General features: G+C 44.8%; 1 protein-coding gene across 1 annotated transcript; it reads left to right on the top strand.

Moving 5' to 3' along the window:
* Positions 1-125: 125 nt before the first annotated feature.
* On the top strand, positions 126-21,745 carry GP6 (glycoprotein VI platelet; the record flags this gene model as incomplete). Its single annotated transcript, XM_079907146.1, has 9 exons — positions 126-241; positions 7,245-7,333; positions 11,035-11,070; positions 11,186-11,443; positions 14,867-15,151; positions 18,132-18,185; positions 19,308-19,367; positions 20,534-20,584; positions 21,451-21,745. The coding sequence occupies 9 exons, from the start codon at positions 126-128 to the stop codon at positions 21,669-21,671; spliced, it is 1,170 nt and encodes a 389-aa protein (XP_079763272.1). The 3' UTR covers positions 21,672-21,745.
* Positions 21,746-22,053: the final 308 nt, after the last annotated feature.

The following is a 22,053-nucleotide window of genomic DNA, read 5'->3' as shown; positions in this document are numbered from 1 at the left end:
AGGGGTAGCCAGGGTGGGGAAGATGGAAGGCATCCTAGAAGAAGCCGAGAAGGTTGGGGGCAAGCCTCACTGGGTGTGATGTCACTGCCCTCCCCCGATTTCAGTCATCCATCTCTGAAATACAGATGGCAAGACTGGATAATCTGAAGGCTCTTCCTGGAAGCCTGTCCTCTCCTCTTTTCTTGCAGATGATGTCTCAGTGGATATCCTGCCTGAGGAGGACAGACAAATGGACATGCATGTGAGTCTTTCCTCCTTCCCCTGCTCCCTCCCCCAGGTGTTCTCCCCTCACTGTGGATCTTCATGCGGGCAGGTCCACACAGAGGAAGGCCCACCGGAGTCTTCTGAGTCTCCTGCTCAGCTACGCCAGGACCCCCTTACAGGGAGCGGGGATTCACTTCCGTCCTGTACCACTGAGGATTCCATAAAATAGCCCTGTGTGTATGCCACCTTCACCTTGTCCAGAGAGCAGAGCCAGAACTGGCTGTGTGGACTCCAGGGTTCAAGTGCCCCTTAAGGAAAATGGGGCTTCGTGAGTTGTCCTACTCATGTACCCACGCCACTCATCATCTTGGAGCCCCCGCAAAGGCTCAAGAATAGAGAAGCCTTGTCAACCATAAAGAAATTCTGGGACGCATCACATATCTCTCAACGGATTCCTGGTTCCTTGTGTAGTTACCCACTCATTTGCTTATTTAACAAATGTTCACAGAAGTTGACTCTTTCTTTGGACCTGTGCTGACGATATACATATTAGTAAGATATAGCTTCTGGTCTTTTTTTTTTTCCTTCTATTTTTCATATTGGTTTTTATTTCAAATCAATGTCAGAGAGAACAATGGCAAAAATAGGACAAAAACTCCAAGTTCCCCTTCACTTGGCATAGCTTCTGGTCTTAAGGAACTCATGGTCTACTGAGAGAGGCAAATCACATGATCTGGCCCTTAGAAAGCAAAGAGGGAGCAGGCATTAAGGATGAGTTGGGTCACTGAGCAGGAACAATTGTCCAAGCATGTTTAAGGAGAACTCACTGGTACCAAAATACAAGGAGAAGCCAAGAAGTAAGAGTCGGGCTTCCCTGGTGGCGCAGTGGTTAAGAATCCGCCTGCCAGTGCAGGGGACTTGGGTTCGAGCCCTGGTCAGGGAAGAGCCCACATACCACGGAGCATCTAAACCCGTGCACTACAACTACTGAGCCTGCGCTCTAGAGCCTGTGAGCTGCCACTACTGAGCCCACGTGCCATAACTACTGAAGCCCACGTGCCTAGAGCCTGTGCCCCGCAACAAGAGAAGCCTGTGCAATGAGAAGCCCACGCACTGCAAGGAAGCGTAGACCCCCTACTCGCCACAACTAGAGAAAGCTTGTGTGCAGAAACAAAGACCCAACGCAGCCAAAAATAAATAAATAAATAAAATAAATTTATAAAAAGAAGTAAGTCAAATCGGGCAAGGAGGAGGGCCTTTCCTGGCGTCCAGTGGTTAAGACTTGGCACTTCCACTGCAGGGGGCACGTGTTGGATCCCTGGTCGGGGAACTAAGATCCTGCATGCCACATGACAAAAAAATTGGGCAAGGAGGCAGTTCCTAATGGCGTTTCAGTCTAACGTTCTAGGAGTTTCTGAGAGCTGAAGCCTTCGGAGCAGCAAAAAATGAACAAGGAAATGTTCTTTGTAAAGGAACCAAATTGCAATAATTCAACTACAGAAGGGTTACTCTTGGGGAAGGGAATGATGCAGAGGGTGTTTAGGTCGGGGATTTACGGTTTTTCCCTAGTTTTGGTGAACTTCCCCCTTAAGTTATGCAATTAAAATAAATAGAACACAAACTTAAAAGCTTTTGCACAGCAAAGGAAAACGTAAACAAGACAAAAAGACAACCCTCAGAGTGGGAGAAAATATTTGCAAGTGAAGCAACTGACAAAGGATTAATCTCCAAAATTTACAAGCAGCTCATGCAGCTCAATATCAAAAAAACAAACAACCCAATCCAAAAATGGACAGAAGAACTAAATAGACATTTCTCCAAAGAAGATATACAGATTGCCAACAAACACATGAAAGGATGCTCAACATCACCGATCATTAGAGAAATGCAAATCAAAACTACAATGAGGTATCACCTCACACTGTTCAGAATGGCCATCATCAAAAAATCTACAAACAGGGCTTCCCTGGTGGCGCAGTGGTTGAGAGTCCGCCTGCCAATGCACGGGACACGGGTTCGTGCCCCGGTCCGTGAAGATCCCACATGCCGCGGGGCGGCTGGGCCTGTGAGCCATGGCCGCTGAACCTGCGCGTCCGGAGCCTGTGCTCCACAACGGGAGAGGCCACAACAGTGAGAGGCCCGCGTACTGCAAAAAAAACTCAAAAAACTACAAACAGTAAATGGTGGAGAGGGTGTGGAGAATAGGGAACCCTCTTGCACTGTTGGTGGGAATGTAAATTGATACAGCCACTATAGAGAACAGTATGGAGGTTCCTTAGAAAACTAAAAATAGAACTACCATACAACCCAGCAATCCCACTACTGGGCATATACCCTGAGAAAACTATAATTCAAAGAGTCATGTACCACAATGTTCATTGCAGCTCTATTTACAATAGCCAGGACGTGGAAGCAACCAAAGTGTCCATCGACAGATGACTGGATAAAGAAGATGTGGTACATATATACAATGGAATATTACTCAGCCATAAAAAACAATGAAATTGAGTTATTTGTAATGAGGTGGATGGACCTGGAGTCTGTCATACAGAGTGAAGTAAGTCAGAAAGAGAAAAACAAATACCGTATGCTAACACATATATATGGAATCTAACAACAACAAAAAAAGGTTCTGAAGAACCCAGGGGCAGGACAGGAATAAAGATGCAGACGTAGAGAATGGACTTGAGGACATGCGGAGGGGGAAGGGTAAGCTGGGACGAAGTGAGAGAGTGGCATGGACATATATACACTAACAAATGTAAAATAGATAGCTAGAGGGAAGCAGCCACATAGCACAGGGAGATCAGCTCAGTGCTTTGTGATCACCTAGAAGGGTGGGATAGGGAGGGTGGGAGGGAGGGAGACACAAGAGGGAGGAGATATGGGGATATATGTATAGCTGATTCACTTTGTTGTAAAGCAGAAACTAACCATTGTAAAGCAATTATACTCCAATAAAGATGTTAAAAAAAATTGAACAAAATCAAAAAGAGATGTGAATGACAGGAGAGGAATTGGAGTTGGTATTAAAAATAATTCAATAAGGGGGCTTCCCTGGTGGCGCAGTGGTTGAGAGTCCGCCTGCCGATGCAGGGGACACGGGTTCGTGCCCCGGTCCGGGAGGGTCCCACATGTCGCGGGGCGGCTGGGCCCGTGAGCCATGGCTGCTGGGCCTGTGCATCTGGAGCCTGTGCTCCGCGACGGGAGAGTCCACAGCGGTGAGAGGCCCACATACTGCAAAATAAATAAATAAATAATAATAATAATAGTTCAATAAGTTTTGATGAGAGGAAGTAGAGAAGAAAGTTAATGGTAGGGTCAGTGAAATACAGCCAAGTGGTTTGGAGTGGAGAGTAGAAGAAATAGACGGGAATTGAGAATGTGTGTTGATTGATGGAAGTAGACCCAGGGAGAAAAATAATGTGGACGATGTTGGGGAGTGACATTTGGTGGGAGAGCATAGTAGTAAGAGCTCAGAGTCTAGAATAGATGGGCTAATTAGGGTTCACATTCTCTTCTGCACCCACTAGCTGAATGATCGTGTACACATTTAAAAATTATTCTCTTCAATATCCTGTAATAATCCGTAATGGAAAAGAACATGAAAAAGAATATATGTACGAGGCACTTCCCTGGTGGCACAGTAGTTTAGAATCCACCCGCCAGGGCAGGGGACATAGGTTCGATCCCTGGTCCAGGAAGGTCCCACATGCCGCAGAGCAACTAAGCCTGTGCACCACAACTACTGAGCCTGCGCTCCAGAGCCTGAGAGCCACAACTACTGAAGCCCGTGCGCCTAGAGCCCGTGCTCTGCAACAAAAACCACCACAGTGAGAAACACGCGCCGCAACTAGAGAAAGCCTGCGCGCAGCAACGAAGACCCAACACAGCCAAAAATAAATAAAATAAATTAATATATAAAAAAAAGAATGTATAACAGAGTCATTTTGCTGTACACCAGAAACTAACACATCTTCAATCAACTATACTTCCATTAAAAATTAATAAAAAGATAAAAATTAAAAAATATAAGACAAGGGACACCAAAGATTGCCAGCAAGTCGCTAGAAGCTAGGGGAGAGGCACACACCAAGTTCCCCCCACTCTGCCCCGACCTCTACCCCGCAGTTCTCAGAAGGAAATCTGCCAGTATCTTGATCTCAGACTTCTACATTCCAGAACCATGGCACAGTAAATTTCTATTGTTTAAGCAACTCAGTTTGTGATACTTTGTTATGGCAGTCCTAGGAAGCTAGTATACCATCGGACTGGCAAAGATTAGAAGGCTGGGTAATCCCACATTTTTAAAAACTTTTTATTTTATATTGGAGTACAGTTGATTAACAACGTTGTGTTAGTTTCAGGCGTACAGCAAAGTGATTCGGTTATACACAGACATGCATCTATTCTTTTTCAAATTCTTTTCCTGTTTAGGTTGTTACAGAGTACTGAGCAGAGTTCCCTGTGCGGTACATAGGTCCTTGTTGGTTATCCATTTTAAATATAGCAGTGTGTACCTGTCAGTCCCAAACTGGGTAGCCCCACATGTTGGGGGTATTGGGGAGGTATGGGGGTCCTCTTGCACCGTTGCGGGGGAAGAAACTGGTGCGGCGAATGCAGAGTTCAGTTTGGCAGTAAGTAAATGAAAGATACACTTAAGAGCTGGCGTTTGCTGTTGGGTGCATGTTTCAAGGACATTTCACGTATGTCCACAGAGGCACATGTAGAATGATATTTAGCTCAGAATTGTTTATCTTGGAGATATTTGGATACGATGTGGCTGTCTGTTACTGGGACAGTGGAGGGATAAATGTGTTGGAAGCAAATCAGTATTCTACAGATCTGTGAAATCTCTGTGGGCAATGGAAAGGCGAATGACTTCCACGGCATTGCACAATTTACAACACAGTATACATTTTGCACGGTACGAAATCACGTTTTGCAGAAATGAACTAATTCACATGAGATATTGTAGAGTTGTTCCTTGGAGATGGAGAAAAGAAATGAGAACTAAAGGGCATACGTAAAGTGAACAAGGGAGAGACTCTGCCTAGATCCATGTGAACATGTGCTAAACCAGAGGAAAATGATTTATCTGGCTCCCAGCACCCAAGCTTCACCTAAAAAAGCACATTTTCTTCTAAGCTCAAGTTTTCTCACCAGAATGGGACTAAAGCAGAACCCGTTTCTCAGGCTTGCATGAGGATCAAATGAGGGAATGCTTGAAAAGTGAGGAGTATTATAAAGGGATATTTGTGCATCCAAATTTATCTTGCCCTCTAAGTCCCTGAATGATGTAACCCAACGGTTCTCAACTGGGGGTGATTCTGCACCCCCCAGGGGACATACGGCAGTGTCTGGAGACGTTTTTGGTTGTCACAACTGGAGGGGGCATAGCGCTAGTGACATCTAGTGGATGGAGACCAGGGATGCTGCTAGCCCTGTTAATACACAGGACAGACCTCCCCCACTCCAGCAGAGTCACCTGGTCCAAATGAACTCATTAACAAAACAGAAATAGACTCAGAGAAAACAAAACTCATGGTTACCAAAGGGAGTAGCGGGTGGTGGTGGGAGATAAGAGTTTGGGGTTAATAGATACACACTACTTATATATAAAATAGGTAGGATCTACTGTACAGCACAGGGAACTATACTCAATATCTTGTAATAACCTATAAGGGAAAAGAATATGAAAAGGAATATACATACCTACATATATATACATACATACATGTATTTATACATGTAAGAATACACGTGTATATGTATGTATGTATAACAATTGCTGTGTGTACAAGTGAAACTAATACAACATTGTAAATTAACTATCCTTCAACTAAGAGAAATAAAAGATAATTAAAAGGAAAAGAATCACCTGCGAAAGTTGGGCCATCCTGATCTGACCCTTATAATCGCTTCAGTCTTAGTTTTCTGCTCACTTAAGTCCAGCTACACCAGTCATTTTCTGCTTACATGAAAATGCCAAGCTCTTTATTTCATCAAGACTTTAGGGCAGGCTGAACGTGCTGCCTTTCCTCTATGAATATTTCTTACCATCAGGCATGCCCTCAAAACAACATATCTACAAAAGAGAAGAGAGAAGAGAAGTTCCCTGAAACCACGCTATTACAGAGATCCGTCAGCTAGTATTCCATGTCAGCACCTTGCTCAAAACACCAAAGTTTCCATGCATTTTACCCTGGTAGAGGTCTAAAATGGTGCTATAACTTCCCATTCTCCCTTCCCGCAGCCCCTGATAACGTCAGAGCCCTTTCTGTCTCTATGAATTTGCCTGTTCCGGGTATTTCATACAAATGGGATCATATAATGTGTGGTCTTTTGGGTCTGGATTATTTCACTTAGCCTAATAAAGGTTCATCCAGGTCATAGCCTGTGTCAGAATTTCGTTCCTTTTAAAGGCTGAACAATATTCCACTGTGGTATGTGTACACCACAGTTTATTGATCCTTCCATCAATGGACATTTGAGTTGTTCCCATGTTTTGGCGATTGTGAATAATGCTGCTGTGAACACAGGTATACAAATATCTGTTCAGGTTCCTGCTGTCAGTTCTTTTGGGTGTATACCCAGAAGTGGAGTTGCTGAAGCATTCACTGCTTGACGTTTTGAGGAAATGTCCACAGCGGAGGCACCATTTTATACACCTACCAGCAAAGCATGAGGACTCCAACTTCTCCATTTCCTCACCAACATTTGTTAATATCTGTCTTTTTGATAGAGCCATCCTCGTGGGTGTGAAGTGATATCTCATTGTGGTTTTGACTTGCATGTCCCTAATGAATGCCAGGGAGCTTCTGGGAGTATCAGAACGCAGACGATGCCTCGCTAGGCAGACCTGCTGGGACACTGGGCTGGTGACGGGAGATAAGCCAGGCTCCTTGGAGCTTGTGTGCAAGTCATTCTACTGAGGGGACGCCTCCAGCTTGATGAGTCTCAATTAGGAAAAGCCAGGCCGATGGGGGAAGGGAGGAGAGCATTCTTCATTCCCATCGCATCCTGTATCTCTGCTCCAGCCCGCACCCAGGGCTTCCCTCCCGGGCTATACAGCTCAGGACCGGCCGAGGAACCATGTCCCCAACCATGGCTGCTTTCTTCTGTCTTGGTGAGTCAATCTGCAAAATGCTGAGGGATAGGCAGTGGGCTATGAGACAAAGAATTTTTTAAAAAATTGCATCAGTACAAGAGGCAAGAGGAAATTTTCAGGGCAGGAGGTGACCAAGGGTCACCGCATTTATTTGTTGGGTGGGAAAACTGGGAGATGGTGTTTGTCTGAATTACTCTAGTTTATTCATGGCTGAGTTAAAAAATAAATACAGGTTTCCCAGTGTTGACTGCAATGTTCCCACTACTCCATGCTGTTTTAATTTTAATTAATTAATTAAAATATAGTTGATTCACAATGTGGTGTTAGTTTCAGGTGTACAGCACAGTGACTGAGATATATACATATATATGTTCTTATTCAGATTCTTTTTCTTATAGGTTATTACAAAATATTGAGTATAGTTCCCTGTGCTATAGAGTAGGTCCTTGTTGTGTGTGTGTTTTTTTAATTAAACTGTTATTAGGTTCTTTATAAAAGTTTATGCTTCTTTTTACAAGTTGTAAGAGAACATATAAGAAAACAATAAATTCTGTTCTAAGCCCCCCTTAACTCACCAACAGTAGCCAATACTTGTTTATCCTTCTACATTTATCTTAATTTTTTAGTACAAATGTGTACACATACGTACATAGCTTTTTCTTATAAAAATAAGAACATATGGTACACATTCTGCAGCTTACTTTTTGACACATAGCAGTAGACGTGTATAATTTTTAATTTATTCTTTTAAATAGCTGAATATTATTCCACAGTATTTAAACATTTCCTTGGCTCTTCGCTTTTTTTTGTTGTTAATTTTTTTTTTTTTTGCGGTACGCGGACCTCTCACCGTCGCGGCCTCTCTTGTTGCGGAGCACAGGCTCCGGACGCACAGGCTCGGCGGCCATGGCTCACGGGCCCAGCCGCTCCGCGGCATGTGGGATCTTCCCGGACCGGGCCACGAACCCGCGTCCCCTGCATCGGCAGGCGGACTCTCAACCACTGCGCCACCAGGGAAGCCCTGTTGTTAATTTTTATTGGAGTATAGTTGATTTACAATGTTGTGTTAGTTTCAGGCATACAGCAAAGTGAATCAGCTATACATATAAATATATCCACCTTTTTTAAGATTCTTTCCACATACAGGCCAGTATGGAGTATTGAGGAGAGTTCCCTGTGCTATACAATTGGTCCTTGTTATGTTTTAATTTTTAATTTTGTTTAATGTGGATTTGGTATCAGGGCTAGATTACAGATTTAGCTTGTCAGTATCCCTCATGGTACTGGTGCAAACAATTCTGCCATTTGTGACAACGTGGACGGACCTTGAGGGTACTATGCTGAGTGATATAATCCAGATAGAGAAAAACAAATACTGCAGGATCTTACTTATACATGGAATCTCAAAAACCCACAAAAGCGGAGAGTAGGTTGGTAGATGCCAGGGGCCGGGGCATGGGGGTGGGGGAAATGGGGAGGTAGATGTTGGTCAAAGGGTACAAACTTCCAGCTATAAGATGAAGAACTTCTGGAGATCCAAATTATAGAATGATAATCATAGCAAATAATACTGTAGCATATACTTGAAATTTGCTAAGAGAGTACATTTAAATTTCTCACCAAAAAAAAAGATAATTACGTGAGGTGATGGATGTGTTAATTAGCTTGATTGTGGTAATTATTTCACAAGTCATCATGCTGTAAGCCTTAGATATGTAAGATTTCTGTTTGCCAATTAACCTCACTAAGGCTCTAGTAAGAGTCCCCCTTAACAGGACTGGGGGTGGGCTCAGATGCGTTTTTACTGCCTTCTCCGTATCAAGCTTTATTCTGGGCACGTGTGTGCATTATTTCCTTATTTCTTCAAAAGAACTTTATCACTAAAAGGACAGAGGCTCCAAGCGGCTAAGAAGGAAGGAAACAGTTGGTGTTACTGGGGATAAGAGTGTATACTATGAACACAAACTGCCTCTCATTCACTTATTCGTTCTTTAAAGACACTCATGTAGCACTTACAGATACATTATTCTATGGTTTTAAATGGACACTTACTCATTTAATCCCCATAACAGCCTGATGAAGTAGGGCCTACGATTATTCCCATTTTACAGGTGAGAAAACTGAGGCCCGGAAGGATGAAGTAACTTGTTTAAGGTCACACAGCTATGGCTCGAATACAAACTAAGGAATGTTTGCACCAAATCCACATTCTTTACCACGAAAATATGCTGCTAGTGTTTGAATCTACCTGGTCGTGGGCCTCACGGGACCTACTCTGCAATATATGCTGTATATTATTTGTTGTTTACCTGAAATTCAAATTTCACTGGGAGTCCCATGTTTTTATTTGCTAAATCTGGCAACCCTAGGGAGATTTAACTTGTTAATGCTACTAACTCAGCAAAACGGTTAAAAAAAAAAAGTCTTAGCTTGAGAGAAAAAGGGCAGTTTTTCAACCTAGAGAAGAATTAGTTCAGTTAGAAGAGAAAATGGGGGAAGGCACCTCCAAGGATAAAAGTGGAATGTATAGATGATGCAGCTTGATAGATGTGTAAAGTTACATGGAAAGGCTATTGAAAATTGTGAAAAGCATTAGCTATAGGTTCAAGGAACACTATGTGGATGGAAATAAAACATACAATTATTGATCCTAGGGAAAATAAATAGAAAAATAGTATGTAGGGACATTATAATGCTCAGGTGTGAATAATATTTGCACAGTCATAATAATGACTTAACCCAAAAGCACAAAATAGGGAGAATATTGATTTAACCCGAAAGCATAAAATAGGGAGGAATCCAGTATTAATGCACCCTGAGAGCTCTTGACTTATGATTTAATGCAAGACACCACGTCGGGATCTAATATATGGCATGGTGATTATAGCTAATGATACTGTAATATATACTTGAAAGTTGCTAAGAGACTAGATCTTCAGTGTTCTCACCACTAAAAAGAAATAGCAACTATGTGTCCGGCTAGAGGTGTCAGCTAGTACTATGGTGGTAACCATCCTGCTACAGAAAAATGTCTCAAATCAACACTGTTACACGTACACCATGTTACATGTCAATTACATCTCTGTGAAACTGGAAAAAAGTGAGAGCCCCTGCTAGCACACAGCTCCCTTCTCTTTCCAGCTGTGTGAATGGGGAAGTGTACTGCAGGGAGCTGGGGGTTGCGGCAAGGAATCCCTGTTCAGCTTTTTTAAAATTGTGGTAAAATAATACACTTCACATAAAATTTACCATTGATGACATGCAGTCCACGCACAATGTTGTGCAACCAACACGTCTCTCTAGTTCCAAGGCCTTTTCACCACTCCAAAAGGAAACCTCATACCCGTTACAATCACTCCCCAATCCCCGCTCCTCCCGGTACCCGCCGCCCCCCTCCCCCATCTACTGTCTCTGGACGGATTGATCCATTCTGGATGTTTCATAGAAATGGAATCATACAATCATGGCCTTTTCTGGCTGGCTTCTTTCACTTCAATTACGTGCATGTGTGTCTTTGAAAAAAAAATTATGACAAAAGAAAGCGAACACCTGAAACTATCACGTTGTTAATCAACTATACCCCCAACATGAAATAAAAATTTTAAAAAAAGAAAAAAAGAACGCCAATGCATGCAAGTTTCTCATCCCGGTGCCCAGCACGCAGGAAGTGTGGATTCATGCTGAGGTCCTGGTGACTGACCCTTTGCTTCTTTCCTCAGGGCTGTGTCTGGGGCAGGTGATACAGGCTCAGAAAGGTGAGTCCAGATCCCTCTTCTGGATTCAGCCAGCGAGAGGGCAGAAGCGGGTGGGAGAGCCCAGGAGGAGGCTCTGTGGGAAGCTGATCTCTGCTAGACTCTGCTTCCCTTCCAGGCCTGCTGCCCAAGCCCTCCCTCCAGGCCCGGCCCGGCTCCCTTGTGCCCCTGGGGAAGCCGGTGACCATCAGCTGTCAGGGCCCTCCAGGCGCGGACTTGTACCGCCTGGAGGAACTGATATCCCGGAAGTATTTGGACCAGGCGGAGCTCTCCATCTCGGCCATGGAACAACGCTTCGTCGGACGCTACCGCTGCTCCTATCAGAGCGGGACCACCTGGTCTCCCCCCAGCAACCAGCTGGAGCTGGTTGCTACTGGTAACTGGGCGTGGGGTGCGGCTGGATTTGTAGCCGCAGGGCTGCGTGGTCCTCAGTTCTGGGCTCAGACAGTGGGGGTTATGGTGACCGTAAATCCAAAGTCCCAATCCAGAGTCCCAGAGGGGTTGGGCTTAGGGTGGGGCAAGCGAGGCATTGGCTTTAGGTGCTAAATTTAGGTGCCAAAAAACTCAGTAATCAACATAAGTAATACGTTAATGCAATATCTTAACAAAAAAAACCAAAACCCAAATCAATGCAAAAACATCCACGATGTACACAATACCGCAATTTTAAGTAAAGACAAGTTCCGGGAATGCCGTTCCAAGCCACATCCAGACCTGACACAAGAGGAAAAATGCGTACCCCTCTAGCCACATTTATGCATTGAAAAAATAAATTTGTTTCTTTATTGGCTGCACTGTGCGGCACGCGGGAGCTTAGTTTCCTGACTAGGGAGCCAGCCCATGCCCCCTGCAGTGGGAGCACGGAGTCCTAACCACCGGACCGCCAGGGAAGTCCCACGTTTATGCCTTTTTATTTTTTGATGGAATAAAATGTTCTCCGCATATCCTTTTCTAGCTAATGCATTTTTAAATGATTATTTTCTGAAGTGGCTTCAAAAAACATTGAGTTTGCTTCCATCAAAGCCAGGAGAGTAAAATGAAAATGAATTCTGTTAATTTTTTGTATAAATAAAATATTTAAACTTAAAATAATGTGAGTTTTAGTAACCTACTTTTAAACTTTTCAGTCTTTTTGCAGCTATGTTCATAACGTGGAAAAAATGAACCGTAAAAAGCCATGAAAACGTTTTGAGCCTTTTGCCTCCAATTATCAGGCAGCTTTCACTGTTGTGAGTACTGTGTGCCAGGCGTGGATTGGGAGCCTCTGTGATGATAATAATAGCAAGTTATACAGCAGGGTAGGTTCATGTTTCAGACTTCAACATGGCTCCCCTGGGCACAGGTGGATTCTGTCTTTGTTTAAAATCTTGATATTTTGTTTCCTGTAAATGTGTTTGCATTCATTTTTATTTTAAAATTTGCATTAAAATAATATTTATCTTGATTACTGAAGGTTTTTTTTTTTTTTTTCATCCGAAGAGAGTGCCTAGCTTGCCTCACCCTAACTCCCGACTACTTGAGGTACAGTGGTCCACCAGTGTGCCTTGGGGGCTGACTCAAATACTATCTTTTTTTAATTTTATTTTTTATTTTTAAAAGAAGGTAGCTAATTTATTTGTTTATTTATTGGCCTCACCACGCAGCGTGGGGGATCTGAGCTCCCCCACCAGGGATCAGACCTGTGCCCTTGCACTGGAAGTGCAGAGTCTCAACCCCTGCACCGCTAGGGAAGTCCCCCATCAAATACTATCCTCTCATTATTTCCCTCACCACCCTACTTAAAATTCCATCTCGATTTAAAATGGCACTCATCGTTATCTGGTATGCCACACATTTACTTATCTATTTTTTTCTTAACTTATTTTTATTTGTTTATTTTTGGCGGTGTTGGGTCTGTCGTTGCTGCGCACGGGCTCTCGAGTTGCCGCGAGCAGGGGCTACTCTTCATTGTGGTGCCTGGGCTTCTCGGTGCGCTGGGTTCTCTTGTTGCGGAGCCCGGGCTCTAGGCGTGCGGGCTTCAGTAGTTGTGGCACGTGGGCTCAGTAGCTGTGGCTCGTGGGCTCTAGAGCACAGGCTCAGTAGTTGTGGTGCACAGGCTTAGTTGCTCTGTGGCACGTGGGATCTTCCCGGACCAGGGCTGGAACCCGTGTCTCCTGCATTGGCAGGCAGATTCTTAACCACTGCGCCACCGGGGAAGCCCTACTCATCTATTAGCTGTTGGCTATTCTTTCTTCCTGACGGGATTTTTATTTCTAGAGACTAATACATAATAGTTGCTCAGAGGAAAAAATTGTTGAATGAAAGAATGAGCCATAATTATCAGGCAACTTTGGCTGTCGTGAGTATGGCTTTCCAGGCGTGGCTTGAGACGCTCCATGATGATGATAATAATATCAACTTACATAGTAGGATAGGTTCGCCTCTAGGAGCAGACAGCCTGGAGCCAACCTCCGTGATTGCAAATTTCAGCTCCACCACTTATGCTATCTTGTGACCTCGGACAAGTGATTCAGCATTGTGGACTTTAGTTTCATGTATAAAGTGGGGATATTTATAGGAGTGAATGCATAGGTCTTTGTGAGGGTTCAGTGAATTGATAAATGGCATGGTCTCGGAACAGCACCTGGAATCTGGCACTCTAATACGTTTACAATATAACTATCGTATACTGTAATACAAGCTTACGGTATAGTATCAGGTTAAGCTAGTTTGTTACTACCATTATATTTTGGGTGCTTGCTATGCACTCCGTATTCTGTTAAATGCTTAACACATATTGTTTCATCCAGTCATTCCCGTTTTATAGTAGAGAGCACGGAGGCACAGATATAGGGGGAGATTCGTCCAGCCCCTAAGCTGCAAAACCAGGATTTGAGCCTGGGTACCGTCATGTCACTCCTGTCGTGCTCCCTTAACCACTTTGTGAGCTGGTGGTGGGAAGAGTAGCTTCTCTAGGCTGGATACAGCTGGAAAGTTCCCTAGCCTGTAAAGAGGTGGGGGAACCTTCCCATCCCCACAGCTGAGACACTGGCCACCATCTTTATTTATTTATTTATTTTCAGTTTTAATATTTTTTTAATGGAAGTATAGTTGGTTTACAATGGTGTGTTAATTTCTGCTGTACAGCAAAGTGATTTGGTTATATATATATATATTCTATTTTTTAAAATATTCTTTTCCATTATGGTTTATCATAGGATATTGAATAGTTCCCTGTGCTATACAGTAGGACCTTGTTGTTTATCCATTCTGTATATAAAAGCTTACATCTGCTCACCCCAACCTCCTACTCCATCCCTCCCCTAGCCCCATCCCCCTTGGCAACCACCAGTCTGTTCTCTATGTCTGTGAGTCTGTTTTTGTTTCATAGATATGTTCATTTGTGTCATATTTTAGATTCCACATATAAGTGATATCATATGGTATTTGTCTTTCTCTTTCTGACTTGCTTCACTTAGTATGATCATCTCTAGTTACATCCAGGTTGCTGCAAATGGCATTATTTCATCCCTTTTTTATGGCTGAGTAATATTCCATTGTATATATGTACCACATCTTCTTTATCCATTCATCTGTTGATGGACATTTAGGTTGTTTCCATGCTTTGGCTATTGTGAGTAATGCTGCTATGAACATAGGGGTGCATGTATCTTTTTGAATTAGAGTTTTGTCCGGCTATATGCCCAGGCGTGGGATTGATGGATCATATAGTAATTCTATTTTTAGTTTTCTAAGGAACCTCCATACTGTTTTCCACAGGGGCCACCATCTTTAATACCAGAGTTTTCTTCTCTCCCAGGAGTTTTCACCAAGCCCTCGCTCTCAGCCCAGCCCAGCACGGCAGTGGCCCCAGGAGCGGACGTAACTCTACGGTGTCACAGCCAGTATGGTTTTGACCAATTTGCTCTGTACAAGGAGGGGGACACTGGGCCCTACAAGACACCTGAAAGGTGGTACCAGGCTGATTTTCCCATCACCACGGTGACTGCTGCCCACAGTGGGACCTACCAGTGCTACAGCTTTTCCAGCAGCTCTCCATACCTGTGGTCGGCCCCCAGCGACCCCCTGGAGCTCGTGGTCACAGGTTAGGGGTGCAGACCAAACCTTTTCCCCCAGCCTTCACAGGCCCTGGTGGAAGCTCCAAGGGGAGGGAGCAATAGGCATGAAGAAAGTGGGAGGGCAGGAGAAGACAGAGGCTTTGGAGGGTGTATGAGTGTCTGAGTGCTGCTGTAACAAATCACCATGGATTCACTGGCTTAAAATATCACAAGTTTATTACCTTACAGTTCTGGAGGTCAGAGGTCAAAAAGGGGTCCTGCGGGGGGGGGGAAAGAAAAAAAAGGGGTCCTGCGGGGATAAAACAAAGGTGTCAGCCAGCCTTCTTTCTGGAGGCTCAAGGGGAGGTTTCTGGTGCCTCTTCCAGCTTCTAGAGGTGCCTACATCTCTTGGCTTCCATGGTCCATTGCTCCATCATCAAAGTCAGCATCATAGCATCTTCTAATCTATCTCTGACTCTTCCTCCTTCCTGCCTCTCTCTTATGCTTTTAAGGACCCTTGTGACTGGCCCCACCCAGGTAGTCCAGGGTAATCTCCCCAGCCCAAGATTCTTTTAAAAAATTTTTTTATTGAAGTATAGTTGATTTACAATGTTGTGTTAGTTTCAGGTGTACGGCAAAGTGATTCAGTTATACATATACATATATGCAGTCTTTTCATTTATTTTATTTTTATTTTTTAAAATTTTGTTTCTTCCTTTTTCCTTTTTTTTTTTTGGCCGCACCGCGTGGCATGCGGGAGCTTTAGTTCCCCGACCAGGGATCAAACCTGTGCCCCCTGCAGTGGATGCACGGACCCCTGGACCACCAGGGAATTCCCTACTTTATTTTATTAATTAATTAATTTATTTTTAGGCCGGGCCATGCAGCGTGTGGGATCTTAGTTCTCTGAGCAGGGATCGAATCTGCGCCCCCTGCATTGGGAGTGTGGAGTCTTAACCACTGGACCACCAGGGAGGTCCCTTATTTTTATTTAAAATTTTTTTTTTATATTTTATATTGGAGTATAGTTGATTAACAATGTTGTGTTAGTTTCAGGTGTATGACAAAGAGATTCAGCTATACATATACGTATATCCACTCTTTTTAAGATTCTTTTCCCATACATTACAGAGTATTGAGCAGAGTTCCCTGTGCTATACAGTAGGTCCTTATTAGTTGTCTGTTTTCTACATAGTAGGGTGTAGGCATCGATCCCAGTCTCCCAATTTGTCCCTCCCCCGCTTTCCCCCAGTAACCATAAGTTTGTGTTCTATGTCTGTGACTCTATTTCTGTTTTGTAAATAAGTTCATTTGTACCCTTTTTTTAAGATTCCACATATGAGCGGTATCTTGTGATGTTTGTCTTTCTCTGTCCTGCTTACTTCGCTCAGTATGACAATCTCTAGATCCATCCATGTTGCTGCGAATCAGCCCAAGATTCTGAATCATATCTGCAAAGTCCCTTTTGCCATGGAAGGTACCATAGTCACCGGTTCTGGGGATTAGGATACTGTCATATTTGGGAGGCCATTATTCTGGGTATACACACTAAGAAAAATAAATTTTAGTTATTTATTTATTTTTGCGGTACACGGGCCTCTCACTGTTGTGGCCTCTCCCGTTGCGGAGCACAGGCTCCAGACGCGCAGGCTCAGCGGCCATGGCTCACAGGCCCAGCCGCTCCATGGCACGTGGGATCTTCCCGGACCGGGACACGAACCCGCGTCCCCTGCATCGGCAGGCGGACTCCTAACCACTGCGCCACCAGGGAAGCCCTAAATTTTATTTTTTAAAATTTTTTGGTCATGCTGTGCAGCTTGTGGGATCTTAGTTCCCCAACCAGGGATTGAACCCATGCCCTCAGCAGTGAAAGCATGGAGTCCTAACCTCTGGACCGCCAGGGAATTCCCAAGAAAAAAATGTTCATTGCAGCTATATTTACAATAGCCAGGAGATGGAAACAACTTAAGTGTCCATCATCGGATGAATGGATAAAGAAAATGTGGCACATATATACAATGGAATATTACTCAGCCATAAAAAGAAACGAAATTGAGGTATTTGTAATGAGGTGGATGGACCTAGAATCTGTCATACAGAGTGAAGTAAGTCAGAAGGAGAAAGACAAATACCGTATGCTAACACATATATATGGAATTTAAGGGAAAGAAATGTCATGAAAAACCTAGGGGTAAGACAGGAATAAAGACACAGACCTACTAGAGAATGGACTTGAGGATATGGGAGGGGGAAGGGTAAGCTGGGATAAAGTGAGAGAGTGGCATGGACATATATACACTACCAAACGTAAAATAGATAGCTAGTGGGAGGCAGCCGCATAGCACAGGGAGATCAGCTCTGTGCTTTGTGACCACCTAGAGGGGATAGGGAGGGTGGGAGGGAGGGAGACGCAAGAGGGAAGAGATATGGGAACATGTGTATATGTATAACTGATTCACTTTGTTATAAAGCAGAAACTAGCACACCATTGTAAAGCAATTATACTCCAATAAAGATGTAAAAAAAAGAACTTTTAATACTATGAATAATGCCTTGTGACTTGTCTAGGTAAAAAAAAAAAAAAAAAACCCAGAAGCAAGCAGCAAGGGTGGTGGGAGGGGAAAGCGGGGCTGTGTTTTATTCCGTAGGCAGTTCCCTTTTCTCCCCACATGGGATGCCTGTCTTCCCCAGATGTATCCCATAGTTTCTGTCTCCTCATCTGCTTCCCAGGAGGCAAGAGCCCGGTTTGTTCCCAGGGAAGGCAGATAAGTAAGACGGCAGGTCACAGAGATCCAGAAGAAAGGAAAGCACTGAGCTTCGAAAAGCAGGGAAGGCAGCTGCAGGGAGTGTCATTAATCAGCCCCAGAAGGTGCTAGGTGTGTCTTTCAAATGCTATTTAACACCCACAACAGTCCAATGATGGAAGCGTCTTTATTTTTATTTTCCAGGTGAGGAAACTGGGTTTGCTCAGGCTCCATACCTAACAGAGCACAGAATTCTCTCTCTTTTCTTTTTCTGATTTCTCAGGGACCTCTTTTACCCCCAGCTGGTTGCCTACAGAACCACCTTCCTCTGTGACAGGTAAGTTCCGGAGGATTCACCCTGGTTTCCGTGGTATAAGGCACATGGACCCCCTTTTCTTTCTCCTCTTTGTCTAGATTTCTCAGTTTATTTCATTTGCCTCTTTCACAGATTTGCTTTATTTTAAAAATTCCTTATTCCTGCTTGTAAAGAAGGTATGATAAATGTATAGATATGACTGTCCTGTGCCACATCCCCACCTCTCGCCAGCCTTTCGGGGATGGTTTATGATGTCTAACCTGTAGAAGAATAAACAGGGTGGCTTGTAAAATTGTAGATTCCTGGGCTCCAGTTCTGAGTCTCTGATACCATTGATCAGTGGTTCTCAAACTGTAGTGGGCTTGAGAATCACCTAGAGAGCTTATACAGGACAGATTCCTAGACCCGTAGAGTTTCTGATTCAGAGGGTCTGGGGTGGGGTCCAATAATTTTCAGGTTCCCAGGGGATGCTGATGCTGCTGGTCTGGGGATGCTCCTTTGAGAACCACTGCACTATCTTTCGTGTGAGCCATGGTCTTCCCAATTTTCATGGCATCTCAGCTGCTTCCGGCGGTATCGGATGTCAGCCTGTGTCTTAAGAAATAGTACGCTAGGTCTTCCCTGGTGGCGCAGTGGTTAAGAATCCACCTGCCAATGCAGGGAACATGGGTTCGAGCCCTTGTCCGGGAAGATCTCGCATGCCGCGGAGCAACTAAGCCCGTGCGCCACAACTGCTGAGCCTGCGCTCTAGAGCTCGTGCTCCACAACAAGAGAAGCCCCCGCAATGAGAAGCCCGCGCACAGCAACGAAGGGTAGTCCCCGCTCGCCGCAGCTAGAGAGAGCCCGCCCATAGCAACAAAGACCCAGTGCAGCCAAAAATAAATACATAAAATAAATTTAAAAAAAAGAAAGAAAGAAATAGTACGCTAGGCTGTGACATCTCGAAATGACCCCTGACACCTCATTTCTTATTAAGCCACTCAGAAGTAGAAGGCAGTATATTTTGGGCTTTTTGAGTTTGTCTTTCCTCTGTGTCTGGGCAGTGTGTGTTAGAGAAATGGGTTCCAGGGAGACTGGGTATCTGAGAAGGGACTTACTGGGCAAACCTGGCATTACCCAGTTCCTTATAATCTTCTTGCTTAGAATTCTCAGAAGGCTCCAAGAAACTGAACCACTCGCTCGTGAACGAAGTTGCCACCACTGGTGAGTAGCCAGGCGCCCACTGCTCAGCAGAAAGGAGTTGGAGGATGGGGCTCTCTTCCATCAGCTCAGGCTGTAGGCTTTTTTTTTTTTAAATTTTTAAAAATTTTACCATGTTGTGTTTCTACTGTACAGAAAAGTGAATCAGCTATACATATACGTATAATCCCCTCTTTTTTGGATTTCCTTCCCATTTAGGTCACCACAGAGCACTGAGTAGAGTTCCCTGTGCTCTACAGTAGGTTCTCATTAGTGATCTATTTTATACATAGTATCAGTAGTGTATAGATGTCAATCCCCCTCTCCCAATTCATCGCACCCCACCCCCGCTTCCCACCGTGGCGTCCATACATTTGTTCTCTACGTCTGTGTCAGGCTGTAGGCTTTTAATCTGCTTCTCAAACCACCTGATTCTTCCCAGGAAAGTCCTGGGTTTGAAGATGAGGATGGGATGGAGATGGGCTCTGAGCTTGGGGGCAGAAGAGTGTTCTGGGTAATGTGGCTCTTTCCAAGATGGCGGCACCAAGGCTATCATGGGAAGGCCATTGCTCGTCCCTACACATTGCTCTTCTGACTTGGCTCTGATCCATGTGTGTAATCTCGTTCCCATTGCTTCCAGGCAGAGCCCATGCTTCAGCCCCAAATAGATCGTAGTTACCTGGACACAGTACATTTTTCTTATTCCTCCAGTCCAACGCAAATATGCTTCCTTTATGTTGCCATTCTCTTTGCCCTTGGCTTCCCCAGAAAAAAGTCTCCATTTCCCCCAAGATGGAAAACCTTTGACAGATCCCCAGAGGACAGGTTAGATATCTCCACTGCGTCCACACAGCTCTAGCTTTTTTTAGGTTCCTGATGCCAGCAGGGTCTTTCTAAGACCCTGATGAGATTCCTCTTCACCCTCTGTTCAAAACCTTTCTGGGTTCCCGGTCACTCTCAGGACAGATAGGAAAACTGACTCATACATGTGAAGTCATTTGTCCGAGACCCTGCATCTAATAAGTGATGGGTCTGGGGTTCAAATTGGAACACCCTGACTCTACAGTTCATGCTCTTCTTATAACCCTGGAATTCCAGCTCCCAAGTGCATGTGTTCAGGATAGCGGTAGAAGCAGGGGTAGGAGAAGAGATGGTTCCACCCCTTTACACTTACCCTTTTTGTTTCCCAGAAACTTCTAGGAATATCACCATCCTTCCAAAGGAGTCAGACCCTCCAACAGGTGAGCAAGTGTCCTTCTCTGGACCAACTTCCTTTCCCCGTCCCATGTCTTTACCCAAAGCTGGCTGCTTTCCCTACACAGGAGCTGCAGCTCTGTGATCTTGGGTTCTGGTGTGTCAAGTATGAAGTGGAGGGGGACTGTTAGTGTGTGGAGCTCCGGACTGGGCAGGGATCAGGTGTGAAGGTGACCTTCTCAAAGGTCAGAGAGAGAAAGATAAATTTCATCTCTCTCCCCACCCATTACAACCGTCTCCTGATCCACGATTAGCCGAATAACCAGGTAGTGTCTGTGTGTGGGGTGAGGCTATATCAGAGGCCTGTGAGGGGGTGTATGGAAGAGGTGATACTTAGACAATTGGGCTTATCTAATCCTAACCCTTGGTGAGGAGGAGAGGAGCCTTCCAGAAAGGAGACTGGCATCCTAGCTAGCCGGGAGTAACAGAGTCTCAGATGAGGGATACGGCTATGAGAAACCCAATATGCATGTGGGTCTTGGAGAAGGGCTGTTTTGTTTTGCTGCACCGTGCTGCATGTGAGATCTTTTTTAAAAAACTGATTATTTACTTATTTATTTTCTTTCTTTCTTTTTTTGTGGCGTCAGGTCTTAGCTGCGGCACGCGGGGTCTTTGTTGAGGCAGGCGGGTTCTTTCATTGTGGTGCGAGGGCTTCTCTCTAGTTGTGGCGTGCAGGGTTTCTCTCTCTAGTTGTGTCACTCGGGCTCCAGGGCGCGTGGGCTCTGTAGTCGTGACACGTGGGCTTAGTTGCCCCACGGCATGTGGGATCTTAGTTCCCTGACTGGAGATGGAACTTGGGCCCCCTGTGGAGATGGGCTCTTATCATCTGCTCCTGTCTCTCTTGTTCCTCCAGGTCTTGCCTTCCAGTATTACACTAGGAGCAATCTGGTCCGGATATGCCTTGGGGCCGTGATCCTAATACTCCTGGTGGGGCTTCTGGCAGAAGATTGGCACAGCCGAAAGAAACCCCTGACGCACCGGGTCAGAGCTGTCCACAGGCCACTCCCACCCCTCCCTCAGACCCAGAAGTCACACAGTTGTCAGGATGGGGGTCAACCAGATGATCATAACTGAGGACACCATCATTAGAATCCCAAGGCTTGGTTGTCTCTAAGAGATAGGTCATGGGAGCGGGGAGGGGACTTGGTGTGGAGTGTGAGAGTAAAAGGATAGAGCCTACAGCTGTGGAAAAGGAGGGCGGCGGGGGGGGGGGTGTTCTTCTTGGGGCCCCATCAAGGAGTTGAGTCAGTGTCTATTTGGCTGTATGTCCCAGGACTCTCTTTGTTTGGGATGGAAGGAATCTAGTGGATGCCATTGTCTCCTCACTGATATCTTGCTCATTGTGGACCTTGTGGCACCTCACCTGGGCCATCACACTTACTCTTTCTTCAACCTTCCCTAATACGAGTTTCAGATCGACTTCTAATATTCCCACCTCTCACAGCTGACCTGTTCT

This window comes from Stenella coeruleoalba (genome assembly GCF_951394435.1).
Source record: "Stenella coeruleoalba genome assembly, chromosome: 20".
NCBI lineage: Eukaryota > Metazoa > Chordata > Mammalia > Artiodactyla > Delphinidae > Stenella > Stenella coeruleoalba.
Note: the sequence above shows the minus strand (reverse complement) of the source record. Positions and strands in the feature narration are given on the sequence as shown.